The sequence below is a fragment of the Thermobia domestica genome, chromosome 15 (assembly GCF_964235325.1).
Source record: "Thermobia domestica chromosome 15, izTheDome1.hap1.1, whole genome shotgun sequence".
NCBI classification, from domain to species: domain Eukaryota; kingdom Metazoa; phylum Arthropoda; class Insecta; order Zygentoma; family Lepismatidae; genus Thermobia; species Thermobia domestica.
The window spans coordinates 130591000-130610516 of NC_137468.1; the positions used below are offsets into that span (position 1 = coordinate 130591000).

At 35.3% G+C, this 19517-nt stretch overlaps 1 protein-coding gene across 6 annotated transcripts in view; it reads right to left on the bottom strand.

The window, feature by feature from the left end:
- Window positions 1–19517, bottom strand: part of Vps13D (vacuolar protein sorting 13D) — a 571041-nt gene that overhangs the window by 533883 nt on the left and 17641 nt on the right. For all 6 annotated transcript variants that reach the window (XM_081740126.1, XM_081740128.1, XM_081740131.1 and 3 more), the window contains exons 2-3: window positions 16578–16770; window positions 5291–5481 (exon numbers count right to left, since the gene is read on the bottom strand). In XM_081740126.1, coding sequence (XP_081596252.1) covers window positions 5291–5481; window positions 16578–16674 — 288 coding nt within the window. In that variant the 5' untranslated portion in view covers window positions 16675–16770. The remainder of the gene's footprint in view (window positions 1–5290; window positions 5482–16577; window positions 16771–19517) is intronic.

A 19517-nucleotide genomic window follows, 5' to 3' on the forward strand; every position in this document is an offset into this window, starting at 1 on the left:
CTATCTTGTGCATTTAATGTTTGTCCAGGCTTAATCAGAGTATGGTTTTGGGGAGAAAGGGTCCACTTGTAAGATAGAAGCACTGCTGAGACAAAAGTACAGAATTTTTTATGCAGTTAAATAGTATTTTATAGTAGTTGCATAGGGAGAGAAATTTAAAAAAAAAAATAGCTTTAAACGAAAAAAATATTTTTTTCTTGAAGGTAATTGCAATGAAACATTTTATAAATTTTATATTTGATATATGTATCAAAATTATTTGCACGCTAATCTTTGTTTAATTTGTTGTCAAGTGACATTATTGTAATTATTCTTACATAATTATTTAGAAGTTATTGTATGCAGTAACGAATGAAACATATGTATCCCTTTTCTTTCATTTCTTCTATTTTTAAAAGAAAAAATGTTTACAACTGATGTTACACCAGGCCCGTAATCAGGGGGCCGGTCCCACTAAATTTTTGCTGCTCCCTAAACTTTTCACGGTAGGCTTGCAAATGGACTATAATATAGTGATAAAGTATAGTATGGTTCGATTGGTCCCCCTCTAACTTCTACCACCCTCTCCTACAGTCTTGGTCTGGCTACCGGCCTGTGTTACACAATGTTAATAAAGAACATGATAATAAAAGAATGATAAGTATTGACCGTGAGTGATTTATTCAAATAAGACTGAAATTCTTTTTTTAATTCATAAAATTTAGTGAAGCACTTAATCAGGGCTTTCCATTTAGAATTTAGGCCTATAATTAATGTGAATTTTTTGCAGTTTTGTTAACAACGTTCTTTTTCTTTTCTTTTTTCTTTTTCATTTTAATAAAGTTTAATTTTATAATGTAGCGGAATTTCAGTAAGGGTAGCGGAACGTGGCGAAACTCTGACGGTACAGTAGCGACTTTTCGAGCTGGGGACCTGGCAACACTGCAGTGGAGCTTCAGATCTGAAAGAGAGTAGTTCATTCATGTGAATGCATTGTATTCAGTGATTAGTCCTAGTGAGTTCTGTATTACAAATCTGCAGAATGGATCCTTCAGACAAGAGACAGAGTTTGAATTGTTTTAACCCTTTTAACAAACCTAACCATTCACATGTTAGGAAAGAATTGAGACCTGTGACCCAGTGGATGTGTGCCTTGATGCCAGGAACAAGTGACAATTCTAAAGTGTGTGATAGTTGCAGGAAGAAACTTTCCAATTTGAAAGATCAAGATACCGCTTCTCATCTACCAGGCAGCAGTCAGGAAGATGCAGATGTTTGTGATTTACCTTATTTAAATACAACAGAAGCACTTCAATCTCTAAACAGTTCTCTTTTAGAGATGGGAGAGTCACCTGTGGGTAAAAGGAAGATTGGTTACAAGTTATACTCGTAGGAGAAAGCAGCAAGGATCAGTGTTGCAGTGAAGAGGAAATTGCTGAATGCACCTTCTACCGATGAAAACAGTAACACTGAATGTGATTTCCTAAAACATGTCAAAAAGATATATGCAAGCTGCACTAGTAGAAGAAAAAACAAGGTTATGTTACCCCTTGTGCCCGATAATTGGAGTAAAGAAAAACAATGCAGGAATTTCAGGCCCCCAACTACATTGTAAGACAAGCAAAAACACTTTTGAAGAAAAAAGTGTATTGTCGAGCCCTGACATGAAACCCGGAAAAGACCTACCAACAGAAACTGTTAACCATGTCAAAGACTTTTATGCAAGTGACGAAGTAAGTCGGGTGATGCCAGGAATTAAGGACTACATTTCTGTGGTGGACAACACAGGAACTAAAATTAAAGTATCGAAAAGACTGATGCTTTATAATTTACAGGAAGTCTACAAACTGTTCAAAGAAAAGTTCTCACTCAAAGTGGGTTTATCCAAATTTGCGGAATTGAGGCCAAAAAACTGTGTTTTTGCTGGTAAGAGTGGTACACATTCAGTCTGTGTGCGCACCACACATCAAAATGTAAAACTCATGATAGAAAACAGCAGAATGAAATCAATTACTAGCGGTAAGATAACTACATACACGGACTGTCTACAGATGATGGTTTGTAGTCCAGCTTCTGTAGACTGCTACTTTTCAAAATGTGTTTCATGCTCAGGTCAGGGTGTCTACTAAAATTCCAAAATGAAATTTCGTGGCCTTTTCTTCACCAAATCATAAAATTTCCTAACATTTTCAAGAGCAAATTTGAGCGCAAATTAGAAAGAATTTTCAGCCATGCGACAGAAATGTACTTTGCTTGCGATTTGGTAGCTTCTAAAGACGACCACAGACATTTTTGGTGGTGAATTTTGACGTTTTATACAACGAAATTTTTCAATCTGTACTTACATTTGTACAGTTAAAAAAACAAATCGTGACCCAAAAGCTAAATTTCGTGACTTTTTCGTGACTTTCATGGCCGTTTTCTGATTTCGTGACATTCGTGACTTTCGTGACCGATAGACACCCTGCAGGTGCAAACAGTATCAGAACAATTTTGGAGCAGGCATGTGCTGAAAAAGGTATTGAGACACTTACCTTCCGCAGTGGATCTCTGTCGATAGGTGTAACTTGGAAATACTCCAAAATACAGTTCTCGAATTTGTGGACCTATTTTGTGCGAGGCTACCTGCACTACTTCGTCATGACTTCATCGCTAAACAACAGAGTTCTTTTTTGAGTAATTTGAAGGAACACTTACAGGACACAGAGGTGGTTGTTATTTGTGATTTTTCTGAAAATTACTCATTTGTTTTGCAAGATGAAGTACAGTCATACCACTGATCGAATACACAGGCCACAATTCACCCTTTTATTGTGTATTTTAAACAGGATGGATTAAAACATTTCAATTGCGTCATCGTATCAGATTGCCTCCACCATAACACTACCGCTGTTTACCTATTCCAGACAAAATTGATTCAGTTTCTGAAATCAAGTTTGAATCATTTCCTAGTAAAATGTACTATTTTTCAGATGGGTCGGCTGCCCAGTATAAAATTTTTTTAAAAAAATATCAACCTATGTCATCATAAAGAAGACTTCGGAATTGAAGCTGAATGGAATTTTGCAGCCACAGCTCATGGAAAGGGTCCATGTGATAGGCTTGGGGGACCAGTTAAAAGACTGGCAGCTAGGGCAAGCCTTCAAAGGCCATATTAAGACCAAATAGCAACTCCCAGGCAACTCTTTGAATGGGCTGACAAGAATATCTCTAATATGAAGAGTAAGGGAAAAAAAGAAGGAATGTCACAAAGTTGCATTTTCGAGAAAACGGCGTTTTAATATTGAAAACCGCGTACAAAGTATAGGGTTTTTTAAATCTTTCGCCCCTTTTTACATGGACATTTCTACATCTACGCATGCATGGCATATACAGTCAAATAGTACCAAGAGTCACCAACAGATACGACAAAGTACCTGATAAAGTATATGTATGGACATTCCTTGTTTTTTTCCCTTACCCTTCATATAGACTTCACGTATGTAAGTCTTGAGGAATACATTACAACTGCAGAACAAATGGCCAACCGATACAGTAAAGCTATAACTATTCCAGGTACACAACAATTCTATGCTTTCATACCCCTACAGGGTGAGACAAAGATAAATGTTAAATTATTTTCCAATTCAACCATTACAACCACCTATTCTGTAACAACTGACGGAAAGGGGGTTGCCTTCAGTGATATAAATGGATATGTAACTTCCATCTACGGTGACAGGTGGTGGATGAGCTATGTTCTGGCCAAAGATGAAGAACAGCAGATGATACAAGTGTCTTTCCTACACCCTTCAGGACCATCACCTTCATTTTCCTTTCCTACAGCACCTGATATACTGTGGATTCCCACTGCAGATGTGATATGCACAGTCAATCCAGTCACAGCAACTGGTCGAAAATTTAATTTGCCAGAAAAGGAAGTGAATAGAATTGTGGGGAAATTCCAGCAATTCAAGGCGTGTCACCAGAGATAGCGATACAAGTGTAAATATTATACTAATTTAAAAGCAATATATACAGTACATATTTTGCATTTTTTCCCTAAATATGTGTGAGAGTTATGCACTGTAACTCCTGATCCCATGGAGATCCCAGAACAAAACTTTGGGTGGTGTAAACAGACATAAACTTATTATGAGAATTTTTTTTCAGAATTTTAAAACTGTCACTTTTTGAAAATAATTTTGAAAATTTCAAATTTCTTTTTATTTTTTTTTTTTAAATAACCCATACCAAATAGCATCTCATATGAAAGCGCATTAAAAGAGCTTCTAAACGATGCCACTCTCATGTCTGTATCTTAATTGGTTGCTGCTCTGCACTTCATTAATAATTTCAAAACGCGTCCAATTTTCTCGAAATTTTCAAATTTCAAAATTAAATAACTTAAGAACTAATCGAGCAAGAGATCTATAATTTGATATTTTTCCATAGGTCTTTGAGGCCAACAGCTGTACCAAAATTCATCTGTACCAAACAACAGGTCAGTCTGGATGACTGTTGAGTTGACGTGGAATGTCCCGAAAAAGAATTCATAAAATGCCTTGATTGGAGTATTGTGCTGTATGGGGCAAAAAACATGGACATTGCAAAAGCGATGAAAAAGTCTGGAAGCTTTCCAAATGTGGGTGTGAAGAAGAAAGGAGGGAATTAGCTGGGTCGAGCGGAAAACGAATGAGAGGCTGTTAGAAACACTACGAAAGAAAAGAACAGTTTTAGACGAAACTGAAAAGAGAAGAAAAACTGATTGAGACATTAGCTGAGAAAAACTGTATAATGTGGGACGTGCTATAAGATATGGTGACAGGAAATACAGGAAGGAGGCGAAGGAGGATATAGTTGACAGACGTTATCAAAACAGGAAAATCGTACGTGAAGATGAATACGTTAACTGAACACCACGGAACATGGAAACTTCTCAGCTGTGACAAGTGATCTGCCAATAATGGCAAAACACCTATGATGGTGATCATCATTTTCCCGAACTTCTTCACTGTGAGAAAATTTAAAATATGAACAGACTATTATGAAACATGCGCACAATTTCTGATGAATTCAGAAATGACACTGACTTCTAGTGTAAAAGAAATAAGTTCAAAACTGCGGACACTCAAAAACTATGTTACTAAAACGCATATAGACTATTTTATGCGATAAAATTTCTTCCGATTCTTTTCCTTACAATATGGAAGATACTTTTTTAAAACAATATTATGCGAAGACTGGTATAATTGCAGTTTACAAACCTAAGATATAATCTGGACAGTAATATAAAAATTATACATCCTTAAGAAACTATATTTATTCTTACATCAGATAATTTAAAAGGCCCGACTACTACGTATAGTTGCTCAATCAATATAACCCATGGTGCACTTCGAATTTGACTGACTGGAATCTGCAGTTTAACTTTTCCTACAAAGCCTGCTTTCACTTCGATTGGAAGCCCAAAATGTCTCAAAGCATCTTTCTTCAAGGGAAGATTTTCTAGCTCAACTTCACCTGGAATAAATAAATGTGATTACAAACATATAAATTAATAACAAATAAATTATTATATGTTAACTACTCATCTACATTAATGTTGAAAGTCCTCAAAAATTATTGCTGCAGAAACGAAGTCTGCTAGTAGATTCTATTCTGTTTATATCAATTTAGTCAAGATTGTTTCATATATATGATGTATTACTTACCAGAAGATAACGAAAACCTAAATCACACACAGTAAGAAAATAGAATATAAGCTAAATAAAAGTTGCATTATCCGTAGAGAAAGTAAATCTTCATTAAATAATTTTCAGTAGTCTGTGCTAATTCAATACCTTCTTGACGTCTTACGCAAATTCATTGTAGATTCATCATCTAAGAACTATCCGATAAGAGGAAAACGTCACTGTTTGGAAATTTTTTGGAAAAAAATCCCAAATACCAGAAAACTGTGAAATCCTGTTAACTTTTTTTTTTTTTTTTTTTTTAAATGATTATCTTTTAAAGCCGAACAGTACGCTGTCTGTGAATGAATACACCGCCGCTAAAAACCAGAAAGAAGAAAAAAGTTAATACATTACTGCACCACAATGTCGTCTTGAAATATAATTCATAACTTTCAAATATTGACATATTGACACTGAGTTTATGACCGTAGGCAACATAGCATGGAGAATTCAATGCTTTTTTTTTTTTTTTTTTTTTTGTATTATTGTAGATTCACATGTATGTATAGACTAACGGAATATTATCCACAAAAATGTGGCGGTAACGAGTTAAACTACATTTCTTCTTCCTCCAGAAGTCTCTGATGTGTTGGCAAAACAAATGACTAGCGATCATTCTAACATATAGTTTTTTAAGCAGCTATTTATACATGAATGAAACCATCCACACTTACTGGAACTACGTAAAAATACTCGTGGATTTGCTAATTTCCTCTATTAACTTTGAAAATTAGGTAAATATATATATATATATATATATATATATGTATATATATTTGTTTAATTTTTCTTTTGCGAAGTTCCTTTTCATCAAATATTTCTATTAGTTCTATTAGTTCTTGCTTCTGAAGGAAGACTGTTTGAGCTTCAGAAACTATTAACACTTGAGCAGATTAAAGCGCCATAAAGAAATAAAAAAGATTTCTGCGAATTTGAAGGCTTTCTGAAATTGCTGTGAATAAAATATTAAAATTATTTTTATACTTTCTTTTATTTTTATTGTCCGTTGCAATTACCTATAGTGTTATCCCATCTATGATCAAGATTTTTTTTATCTAGATTAAGGGTCTGATTTCTTTCCGGATTAAAAATGTCTCAAACACTACTTTATCAGTATTCGTGGGTTTATCTTAGAAACTAACACTCAAATTAAGCTAAATATACAGCCAAAAATTTTATTGTCTCAAGTATATCCGGGTATGGTTATGTTAAAACTCCAATAATGCTATAAAAAGACCTCAAATAGACTCCCCTTTTACTATAGTCCAGTTTCTTTAGTGGCTAATGATACCAAGATCACATATACTAGTTATGATAAATAGTTATTTTCCACTGGGACTTTACTACTCATGACAGTTGTTACGCACTGCCGTATAAAGTAGTTCTTATTATGCACATCCTGCTTAGTGCTAGTGTCTAACAATAAAGTTTGAGGTTGTGCACTATTTACTGTATTACTGTACTATACAAATAAATATAGAGTTTCTGTATACAAATAAAATAAGAACAAAACAACTGGATAACGTGCCACTATTACTGGTTTTCTCTTTACAACAACCTTGACTTCGAAATGGTCTTTTATAGTAAAACGAAGGAAAACTTTACCCTCTTCGGAGCTTTATACCTTCCTATAAATATCGTTGTACACCAATATGTTTAACTACACACGCAATGAAAACCATCATGACTATGCGTAGACGGATAGTCCCAACAAAATACCTTACCACATTCAGTACTCCAGGAAATGCTACTTAAGTGCAAACAAAGACAGTACATTAACAATGGCTTCGTTATACAAAACACAACAATGATCATGTAAAAACCAATTCCAGACTGAATCAACCAACACAAACGTTGGGAGCTTAAAATTTCTAATAGAGGAAAAAAAAATGTGAAAGTAAATACATTTCGCCTAAGCAACTAACTAGAAACTAATACCTAAATGAGTTTCAATGAGACAAACTTCCAATGAAACAGAAACCAACGAAGAGTATAGGATTTTGTTTCGGGAGAAGGGGGGGTATGCACAACACGTGAATAAGCACTTTTGGGTGCCCACAAATTTTAATAAAGTTCATTTTCCTTTCTTTACTATTTGTATAATGACACTTGGAGAAAGCAATAGAAGGGAAATATGAAAATGATCATTAAAGGAAAGATGATTATACTTTCATTAGAAATCACTGAATTAGATGACTAGAACATACCTCCCTTTCCGGCAATAACGCAGTAAGCGACATTTTTTTCGAAATTGACTTTTTTGCAGTTTTTGGTTCAGAATTTTAAGGCGCATCGAATGGTCTAATCGCCATGTTTCTATTTTTAACCGTTATCGAGATAGCTATCGCGCTTACACGGGTGTAATTAGACTTACTGGAGGCAAAAATGTCGTATGTAATACTCAGTCGTTTGTGTTTACTGTATAAATGTTTCCGATGAAACGAAGAAACTGACTTGTAGTCTATATTGCTTCAAACACCAAATTATTTTCGTGCTTGGAGCAAATAAATATGGTATGAACATGATTATTACAATACTTCATGGCAAAAGTGTAGTAAGCGACAGTTTGAAGTTGGTTCTGAGTCGCTTGAAACAATTTTGATGTAATGATATCAATGCTTTCCAGTATTTGTTGCAGTTCCATTTACCTGCTAAGAACAAATACTTTTCCTTGTAAACAGCAATTTCGCTATCTTAAAAATATACGTAAGAGGCTCTCAGCCTCACTTCTGAAGTAAACGGTAATATTGTTACAGCTACTTACTGCTGTTTTAGTTGCAATAACAGTATGTAACGTCGTATAATACATTTTAATGTTTCATATTTCGGTGCAGAAGTTCTTCGGCGAAAACTTCCGAAGATGCACGAGCGTCCATTTTACACGACTTCAGAGCGCCTATTAGGAAAAAAATAGTGTGTTGCGAGCAAACAAAGGGGTAGGAGCTAAGAGGTTCTACACTTGACATTTAATACATTTTTCCCAGTAGACTGAAAGTGAAAATTGTATTTTAATTCATGCAAGAGGTAAACAATGGTGAGGTTTGAAGCAACTTTTATTTATTTATAATAGGTTTCAGATACAGCACTAGGCCATTTTACACTGAAACATTTTAACAATTATGTAACATAACAATAGAATAACAATTTGAAATCAAGATAGTACAGTACAATGGCAACATTACAAAGATAGTTTATTTATATATTTCTGAAGGTATGCTCATTTGAAAAAACGTCTACAGTTTCCGGTAACTTATACGTGCTAACAATTCGGTTTAAAAGGGACCTTTGGACAATATTAACTCTCGCAGCTCGAGTGTAAAAGAGATCACTAGATCGTGTTGTTCTAGCGGGTACGCGAAAATTGATCTGACTTAATAACTGTTCACATGATATATGGCCATTTACAATTATATGCAAAAATTTTAGGAAGTTTTCACAATGATTGTTTGTGTTCCCTTTACTGTATGGTTTCAGATATCAATTATCTAACATCATTTCACTAAATAGTAGGCTAAAATCAATAATTTCGTTTTCATTTATAATAAATTTAATAATTTCAAACGTGTCAACAGAAATTCCCTAGTGGGTCTGGTGTGTAATAAATAGTCGGTGTTATTTTCAATGGTTTCTGGAAGACTGGTAAAATTATTGTACATATGCGTCCTTTTCAACAATAAGTGGGGGAAAGCAAATTTTTGTTTACTTATTTATAAACCTTAGCACAACAACGCTTCTGCGAGTTGAATTGAAATCCTGAACAACAAGTTATTCGCTGACAGTACATGCAACGGCATTCTTTGTGTGAATATAAGCCTAGTGATGGTAATTGTTGTCGGGCAGCAAAAAACTTATAATCGGGTTTGTAAGAACTATTGCTGTAGTTTATTGCTCAGTTTTGCTGATTCTTCGTTTTTGTTCTCTACCAGAACTGCCAATGACCGGAATGAACTAATGGCACAAGCTCCAGACTGGTTTTAGTATCGATAATTGATAATAGTTTGATAAATAAACATTAATATTATTAACTAAACTGTTTAAATGTTGCTAAAAGAGACAAATGTCGCAGAACTGACTTCCTACACAAAATATTTCCCGGAATGAACTTGTGGTGCTTTCCGGCTTAAATAAGTCTCCCTGATTTCTAGTTCTCAATCTTTAATCTAATTTGATCAACAACAAAATAATACGTTGGCACGATAAACTAAAATCGAGGAAAGGTTTTAAACGTTAAATTCAGTTGTAGAGAGCTTTGTGTTTTTACAACTTAATTTATAATTCGTGTTATTATTGAAACAAGACGTAACATTTGAATGAAATTTATGTTTTCTATCGTTAATTTTCGATTTGTTTATTTCGCATGTGCAGTTCTGTTTTCTGTAGCTTAGGTGTAAATAGCGGGCCTAGGGCATAATCCTCACCTAAATCAAAGTCTAGAAAATCTCTAGAAAAATCAAAATTCATGAAAATAATTATGATTTTCTGACATTCATTTCTACAAGTTCCATTCACTTGCACAAATATTTTCATTAAAGCTAGAAATAGACATTTAAACTGAGATTTTGTTTTTCCTATTGAGTAAGTTTACATTAAGAACTATTAAAAATTATTTATCCATTGTTTTACAGTTAACTTTAGTATGTCAATTACACAAGGACCCCTTTGATGGGACATTCCACAGCCCCGGCATGACCGTATCCGTCCTAGACTTGCCTGCTAGGATCGATACGCCTATGTATGAACTGGGGGGAACTACTGTCAACATACATGGCTTGATATTCACCGTAGTAGACTGAAGATTTTTTTAAGAATATCAATGGGTTTTAGAAGTTTAAACTTTGCCTTTAAAAAGTTGAGAATGTCGTTGAAAAGCCGGACATTTTTCCGCTTAATAAACGATTATCAGAGTTTCGTGAATATGTTTTTCAGTGTTTAATAAAGTTCCTGCATACAATTGGATAAATGTCAAGGTAAAATATGAACAATCACTAAAAGTGTGTTCTAAACATTCTATCACTTACTTGGAAAGGCGCAGAACAATATCCCGGTTTCACGCACTGAAAATCACGTAGGACTTCAAGTAATTAATTATTTTAGGATGTCTCTATGTGTGCATGTAGTTTATGTTTGTCCATTAATATCTCCGAAAATTCTGATTTCAGCGCAGTTTTTTGCATTAGGTAACACTGTTCAGCTTACGGAATGGTGAAATAATCGTTAAAAATTCAGTAAAAATGTTATATAAAATATTCCTATTGTTGACAAGTTATTAGGAATGATTATTTTATACACTAAGACTAAACGATCACCACATTAGGGACACTTATCTACTAGCGTGTTCGTCACCTTTCTGGGTAATCAAAGCATTCAAACGCTCATGAATAGATTCCTCAAGGTATACTCCTTGTATTCTGCAGATTCAGTCCAAGCCATCTATGCTGCAGCAGTTCCTGCAAGTGGTGCACATTTGGACGATGTGCAGCAGACTGCACAGAACATCCCAGCATGTTCCATACATGCCTAATAGGATTAGGTCTGGCAATTTTGGATGTCAGGATAGTATTGAAAACTCATTTTTTCATGTTCCTCCAACCATTATGTAATAAACGCAGCCCGATGACACCTTCCGTTCTCCTGCTAGAATATGGCGCTGTTCTCTTGGACATAAAGGTATGGGTTGCAATATTTTGCGCCATGAAAAGTTTAATCGAGTAAGAAATATCTGTGCGTCACTTCCGAGACCCAGACAATAAACAGCACCGCCACCGTCCTATTGAATTACCATGCTGCAACCCGGAGACGTATACTCATGCTGTATCCAACAATCTTATTAACATGGTTCAGTGAAGTGCGGGACTTACCACTGCAGATAACCTTCTTTCATTGATCCATAGTCCAATGATCCCTTTGCTTTTGTCCATGTCAGCCGTATATTATTTCTGTGTTGTTGTAATCAAAGATCTTATAAAATAGAGGATATGCCCCTTACAACAAAATCTTGAAGCCATATATCACAGTTTTGCCACTCCTACTCTGCCCACTCCGCCCAATAGGATCGCAATGTTTTGAGCCAACAATCATGGCGGAAACGAAAATAGCCAATCAGATGATGATAGAAATGAGAGTAGCCATGCTCGGTTGCTTTCTGGCTTCACCGATTTAATAGGATGAAGATACATATGGTCAGATCCTCTATTTATAACATCCATCCTTGGTTGTAATAGTGTTAGTCTACGGCTATGATACTCTAACCGATGTAACGTGTGTCACATGGTCATGGTTGAAATTTGTTGTAGGATTTATTGGCCCACATTGTACTGGTGCGTCAATTCCTCCATTGACATACGCCTGTGGTGAAATACCATAGTGATATTCGTTGTTCATTTTCTGCCCACTGCATGTACCTGATCCAAGTGTGATCGCTTGGCGGATGACTGACCGTCTTGAACACTGTTGGTAAAACCTTGACACTGTAGCGCTTGAATATCCCACAAGTACGACTGTCCGCTTTAACGGGCATCAGTTGCGTTCCATTATGTTCGGTAGCCGTGCGCGTCTTCTATGTTACCTGCTCATGACGTAGAAGTTATGTGTTATCGATATTTGATGGCGATTATTCCTATTGTAATGATCGTTCTGTGCATATAGAATTTAGCTGTTAGGAAAGGTTTCTTTTAGTAACTAATTAGCAATGTGGATTAGTTGTGGCCTTTAAGAAACTAAGGATCAGACCGGAGAAGAATGGAGGGCAAGGATGTGGAAAGCCAGCGGCTCTGGCCTTACAGAAGGTGCCGTCCCGGCATTCGCCTGTTAAGACTGAGGAATATCAAGGAAAACCTCAGTTTGGATGACTGGTTAGAACAAGGTTCGTGCTTACGTTCGACCTATCCAATGCTGTTTGGCAGGCAGGCAAGTTGCCCTACCCCACCGGCCAGGTAACAAATTGTCAATGTTAATTATAAAAAATTAAACCGATTTCAAAGAGCAATAAAAATAGGTGATAAAAAAAAGCAGAATAATATTTCCCTAAAGCTTCGACTTACACTACCACGTGCCTACTACTTATAGCTGAACTTTCAAGTCAATGGAAATCAAAGCTACCTAATTTGTTTAATGGATGTAAGATTTCTGCCAACTTCAGAAATCAGCTTTATTTAGTAGGCAAGAGGTACTATTAGTCAAAGCTTTTAAAACTATTACTTTGCGCTCCACTTACAAAAAATATTACTTTTACCTTTTTTTTCTTTCTATTTTCTGCTTTCAGTTTTCCCGTGGGAGGAAGATTTTAAAGCTAACCAAACAGCAAGTTGAGGAACAAGTCATGAAGCCGAGGGTACCAAACGAGACGTATTCCAACATAATTAGTTAACTGTTTCGAAGTGTGAGATCATGAAAATTGGGGCCTTACTTACAGCAGTGGAAGTGGCCCTAGGCCAGGATGAGAAGAAGGTTGAAGAAAGGAAGGAAAACCCAAACAAGCATCAGAAGAGAGTAGCAGTGGAAGATACCCTAAACCCGGATTAGAAAAAAGTCGAAGAGGGGAAGGAAAACCCAAACAAGCATCAGAAGAGAGTAGCAGTCGAAGATACCCTAAACCCAGATTAGAACAAAGTCGAAGAGGGGAAGGAAAACCCAAACAAGCATCAGAAGAAAGTAGCAGTGGAAGATACCCTAAATCCGGATGAAAAGAAGGCTGAAGAAGGGAAGAAAAACCCAAACAAGCATCAGGAGACAGTAGCAGTGGAAGAGACCGTAAACCAGGATGAGGAGAAAACTGAAGAAGGGAAGGAGAAACCAAAGAAGCATCAGGAGACAGTAGCAGTGGAAGGGACCCTAAACGAAGATGAGAGAAGACCGAAGAAAGGAGGGAAAACCCAAACAAACATCAGGAGACAGCAGTAGAGGAAGAGACCCTAAACCGGAATGAAGAGGGGACTTTAGAAAAGAATCGAGAGAGTGAGATTAACATTATTTCGCTGAGAAACGGAACTTGAGAAAAAGAACAAATATGGGACTGAGCTATTTGACTATTTCTCTGACGATATCATACTTAACCAGGCTTGTTCTTCCGAAAACTCAACAGATTGGTCGGATACAACACCAACCTCATCAGATGAAGATATATTATATATTAAGAGAAAAAGGGTTTCAGGAAATTCAGCTGCAAAGTCGAATTCAGGTGATGTTTACAATGAGGAAAGCGGTGCTAGGAAACGAAGGAAGATTGTAAGTAGAAAGATTACTTTTACACCAGAAAAGAACACCGTAGGGGAAAGGGAATTGAGAATTAAAGAGAAACTCCTCAAAAAGAGAGAAAAAACGATTAAAGCAAAGTGGCCAAGCCTACAACAAAAACAGGCAAGAAAGAGTGGAGAAGAAATAAATACAGCCAAACAAATGCAAGTCATGCCCAAATAAATGTTCTGATAATCCGGAAGAAAGGCATCAATCCTTATTTAGACACTTTTGGTCTTTAAAACCGAATGATCAAAGGAATTGGATCTTAGGAGCAACCAGACAAGTTCCAGTGAAAAGAAGAAGGATTTAGGGAGAAAACCCACGGGCATCATCTTTTCAGTATTTTATTATCAAAGGTGAACGCTATAGAAGAGTTTGTCTTCAATTCTTGCTCTCAACATTAGATATCTCACAAAGGTTTGTGAATTACACTGTTAGAGAATCCAGTGAAGGCTCAGCAAAACCTGATGGTCGAGGACGCCACTCAGTTCACCCCAATGCGACATCCGAGCGAGATGTGAAGCTCATTGTTGAATTCATTCAAAGATTTCCTACAGTGCCTTCCCACTACTGTAGAAATAAAACAACACGACTATATCTTCCCGAGGATCTCAAAAACGTCACTTATCTCTATGCAATTTACTCACGTGCAATGAACGAAGGAAATATTCCTATGAGTAAATGGGGTTTTTCAGGATATATTTAACTCGATATTCAACCCTGGGTTTCATAGACATAAAAAGGACAAGTGCCAGAAATGTATCGCATTTACCAACAAGCCAGAAGTAACTCAAGAAGAGAAGGCTGATTACACCCGACATATTGAAGATAAAGAAGCAACCAAGGCTCGTTTCAAAAAAACAGCAGAGTTTGAGTAGTAGTCAGGAAGGAACACTTGTCGCGAGTTTCGATTTGCAGAAAGTTATGAGCGTACCTCATGGCGATTCCATACTTTTAAACTACACACGAAAGTATTCCGTACACAATCTCTCGATATATAAATCAAAAAGCAGAAATGCATACAATTATGTATGGGGTGAGAGCGAAGGTAAACGAGGTTCGATTGAAATCGCTTCCATTCTTTCGAGATATATAGATGTAGTGGTCGAACGAGGTAATGTTTCAACTCTAATCCTGTATTGCGATAACTGTGCCAGTCAAAACAAAAATAGAAATATTTTGGCCATGTTGAAGTATGAACTCGAAAAATCAAAAAACTTGCAAGGAATCCAGATCAATTATTAGGTACCGGGTCACATATATGCCTGTGGACAGTGTGCGTAGTCAAATTGAGAAAGCATTTCATAATCAAAAAAATTGAAAGTCCTTCCGAGTGGATTACCGTCATGAGAATGGCGAGAACAAAGTCACATCCATATAATGTTGAATTATTGAAGCATGGTTCTTTTAGAAATTGGTCAACTTTGGCAGCCCAAATCTTCAGTGCTAAGAAACATGAGTCAGGGGGACCTTTCTTGCTGTCAAAAATGAGAGTTGTCATTTTCAAAAAATATTGAATTTGCCAAAGTCAATGACTGAGGACGCAGTGTATCTTACACTGAAACTTCAGATAAAAGCAGCCAAGCAGACTTTATGCCGCAGCCATCTCTATCAGGAAGGCCAAGTGCCAGGAGCTTGTCAAATTGTGTAATCAAAATATTCTACCAAAGCATCTACATGGATTCTGCCAGCAGTTGCTACACACGAGAGAAGCACAAGATACCCTCCCTGAGACAGATGAAGAGGACACCGAAGAAGAAATTCAAGATTGAAACATGTTATCATCATTTATTTTTTTCTTGCAATAGTTAAAAATTGATAAAGTTACAGTTTTGTGAAGTTTGGACAATTTGCATTTATTTAGTAAATGTATGATGCAAATTTTCATTGTATCAGTAAGCTTAACAAATAAGTAATAATTTGCAATATTCTAAGCTTTAAGAAATAAAATAAAATAAAATAAAATAAATAACGCTAAAAATAAATGAGAAAACTAAATAATGGTGTCCGTTATTATTAAGTTAACCATTCAGAAGATTAGATTAATTTTTACATATAAAGAAGTACGCCAAAGCATTTTTCTTGGCTAATTGATTTTAAGCAGCATTATTTCATGAAGCGTTCAGTATTTTACCGATCAGTACACAACTAACATTCTTCAATTAACGAATCAGCAATTTATTACCATTTATTTTTCCCCTCAATGTCGCTTCACGCAATCTCACTATGACACCGTGTGCCTTAATGCATTAATACATTTGAATGAATGTCGTTTGAAGCATTGATTTATTAAAAATTTTGTAAGCAAAAATGAATTAAGCGCGAAAATAAGTGAATATGTTCTCACGCTATTATATACGTCACTGTTCTATTAGACGGAGCTTGTTTAATTATATTAGCTGTATTTTTCTTATGAAAATGTCCAGAAAACAAAAAAGTTATACAAGAAAAACCATCAAAATTTCAGTTTTTCGGCTCTCCTGTAAAATTTTCAAAATGTCGCTTACTGCATTAATGCCGGAAAGGGACGATATGAAAAAAACCGATGATAAAGCAATATCTAAGAAAAATAGCAACAGCAACTGCAGCAGCAAGCAGACTTGCCATGAATTTCAATTAGATTACCTTGATAAAAGAAATTATACTCACCTTGCAATAATGCAATGCTGAGTTGATCAGTATTCAGATTTTCTAAATATTTTCCTAAATAGTTATTCAACACCCAAGCTGCTAGCCCTTCTAGCATTTCCACTTCTTATAGTTTAATTAACAGCAATTGAATGGATTGTTCTTGCGATAAGTTTCGCTTTATAGTGTCTCTCCAACATGAGGAAATTCGTATCTGAAATAAATTATTTCATAATGTAATGAAGTAATAACATGTAGTATCGATAAAATTTATTACATTCAACTTTGATGATTTCTGTGAACATACCCAAGTTTGCACTACCAGGAAAGAAATATTAAAACTATTCATATTTTGCACCTTCAAAAGCACCTAGTTATATTTTGAAAATTATACAAAATAAAATTTAAAGACCTTATATATAGAGTTCTGATGGATATTCTTTGCGTAAAGAAAGCCACATATACCAAGTTACTCGAACATTAGCTTACATGGTTACTTGAAAGATCAGACTGCGTTGACGTATATGAGATGGCAACAACTTATTTCCTACAAAATGACTACACCAATTTTACTATATGGAATGATATACATAAAATAATTCAACGCTTATATCTTCGATTTAGAAAATGGTTATCTAACACTGTTTTCTTAGTGATAATACTGAATCGTATTTGAGTCTGAACCCCTGTTCTAAAACTACAAATTACTCTCAACGTATCCTAAATTTCTTTTATATATACATATGTACTAAAGTACAATAATTCTTATCTCCAGTCCCCTAAAAACTGAAAATTCGGCTATTATTTGAACAGTTTAGGTCTGTTATTATTTTCAGAACCCAATCATACTGGATGGGAATTCGGTGAATTTGAGGTTAGCAAATATATAATTTGGAAAGAAAGAAAAAAAAACTTACTACGTCCAAGTATATTTTACTGTACTTGTACAATTAAAGTACACTTGGACGCAGTACATTGTTCTTATTTTTCATAAATTATACGAATATGCGTCAAATCATATCTTTAAATAATATATCAGATGTTTTACTTTACCTATTTTCAGAAGAAAACATACTTAGGTTAGAACATTTTAAATTTTTTATCTCCCTATTAAAATTGTTTTTTGTAATTTTTCGATTGTTATTTAACTGACAAAAAAGCATTAAGAAAAATTAAAATCTACTAAATAATTTCTTCTGGAAACAAGCAGAGAATTCACCTAAAGCCTATCCCACACCCTCGTCAGTTTCTTAAGATTACAACGACATAATTACTGACATATTAATAAATAACCACCCACCACTAAAATTATGACAGACACTATATGCCTTTGCACAACCCTTCTCCAAAGAACAAACGGTGAAGAAAAAAATACACAAAAAAAGAGATAAAGCACAGTCAAGGCTGTAAAAGTAGCAAAATAGAACAGGAAATTATTCATTCAAGTCTGTCTTTTTAACAACAATCAAAATCATGTTTCGCTAATTCTCTTTCTCCTCGTCAATAAAATCTAAACATAAGTTATTAAATTTACGTACACTACCCACTTCCAGAATTAATTTAAAATGATCTTTAGTAGACCTCTACAATTGTGGTCTTTTCATTCCAAGATTACTTCAACTGTGCTTCAATTATCTGTCTTCTAAAGTAAACTTTTAGAAGGGATATGGGGGTGGAGTCCCTTTCACATTCGTGTCCCTGAGACATCAACAGTTACAAAAACGAAATCATTTCTGTGGTTACTTATAACAAATTGTATATATCCTCTCTTAGTAGGATATACACTCCTACTGCCTTAGAAAGTGTTTCTTAAGGGTGGAATTGCATTAATGAGTGCAGACAGACTTTAGGAGGACTGAGTACAACTACTGAATGTACATATGGCAAAAAAAAAAAAAAAAAAAAAAAACTGCAGTGTAAGTAATCTCTAAAAAGCACGAATGGAATCTAACCCAAATCAGGGCAGGAGTGTCAGCGACGGTGGGTATACGCACAAAAGGAGATTGTGGAAAAACACTTTACATTGCATAAAACACATGCCTTGTGTGTGGCACGGCTTTGCGACACTTCAGTGATTACTTTGTATACTACCTTTACATAGCACTTTGCTTCATGTTTTCTTATGGGGTACTACGTGGTAAAGAGCACACTTCCTATTTCGTATTTCTCCTTTAATATATACGTAAGTAGTAAGGTCCCGATATATTTTGACAATTTGTACAATGATTTTATTGTGAAATCAAGTAACATGTTTCTTCTGTAGATTTTACAAATTTATGCCCACATAAAATAGGATAGGACCCAAAATTTTGCTTCATTCCACCTCATTTGTTTCAGATGGATATCCCCTCTTATTACTTTCCGCTCTAAATTTCTCTTCTTCCCTTCATTACTGCAGCGTACACATTCTGGATTAGAATGGGTTTCAAACCTTTCCACATTATCTCTATGTTCTCAGTTTTTTTTCCTAATTACTCACCCTAAACTGAGGATTTCTATTACCTTGTTATCGGGATTCCCACAGATTTTTGTAGACTGTTTTTCCTGACAAAAGCGTATCTATTTCCCCGGTCTGAATGCGGCCGCTACAATGCTCTCTTAGCTGTCCAATACACACTTTTTAATTCAGCCCTGTTATTTCTATTCCAATCACACGTGTTACAAAATTACCGATAAATGTTATATAATGATTAGAAATATATTATTATCTACATTTTTTTTTCAAATAATACATGTGACAGAAAAAAGTCCAGAATTTCGCATGAACAAATTATAATGTCACTGCAGTACAAATAGTAGTACAGATTGTCCCGGTAAAAAAACGAACAAAGGTCAACAGAAACGACTTACACATTTATATAGAGGATATTTCCAGCCTTTTATTGTTAATCTACTTTGTGCCTTCCGAGTGCTTGATCTTTGCCACTCAGGGTTGCTGGAATTTCCCCAGCCCAAAATTCC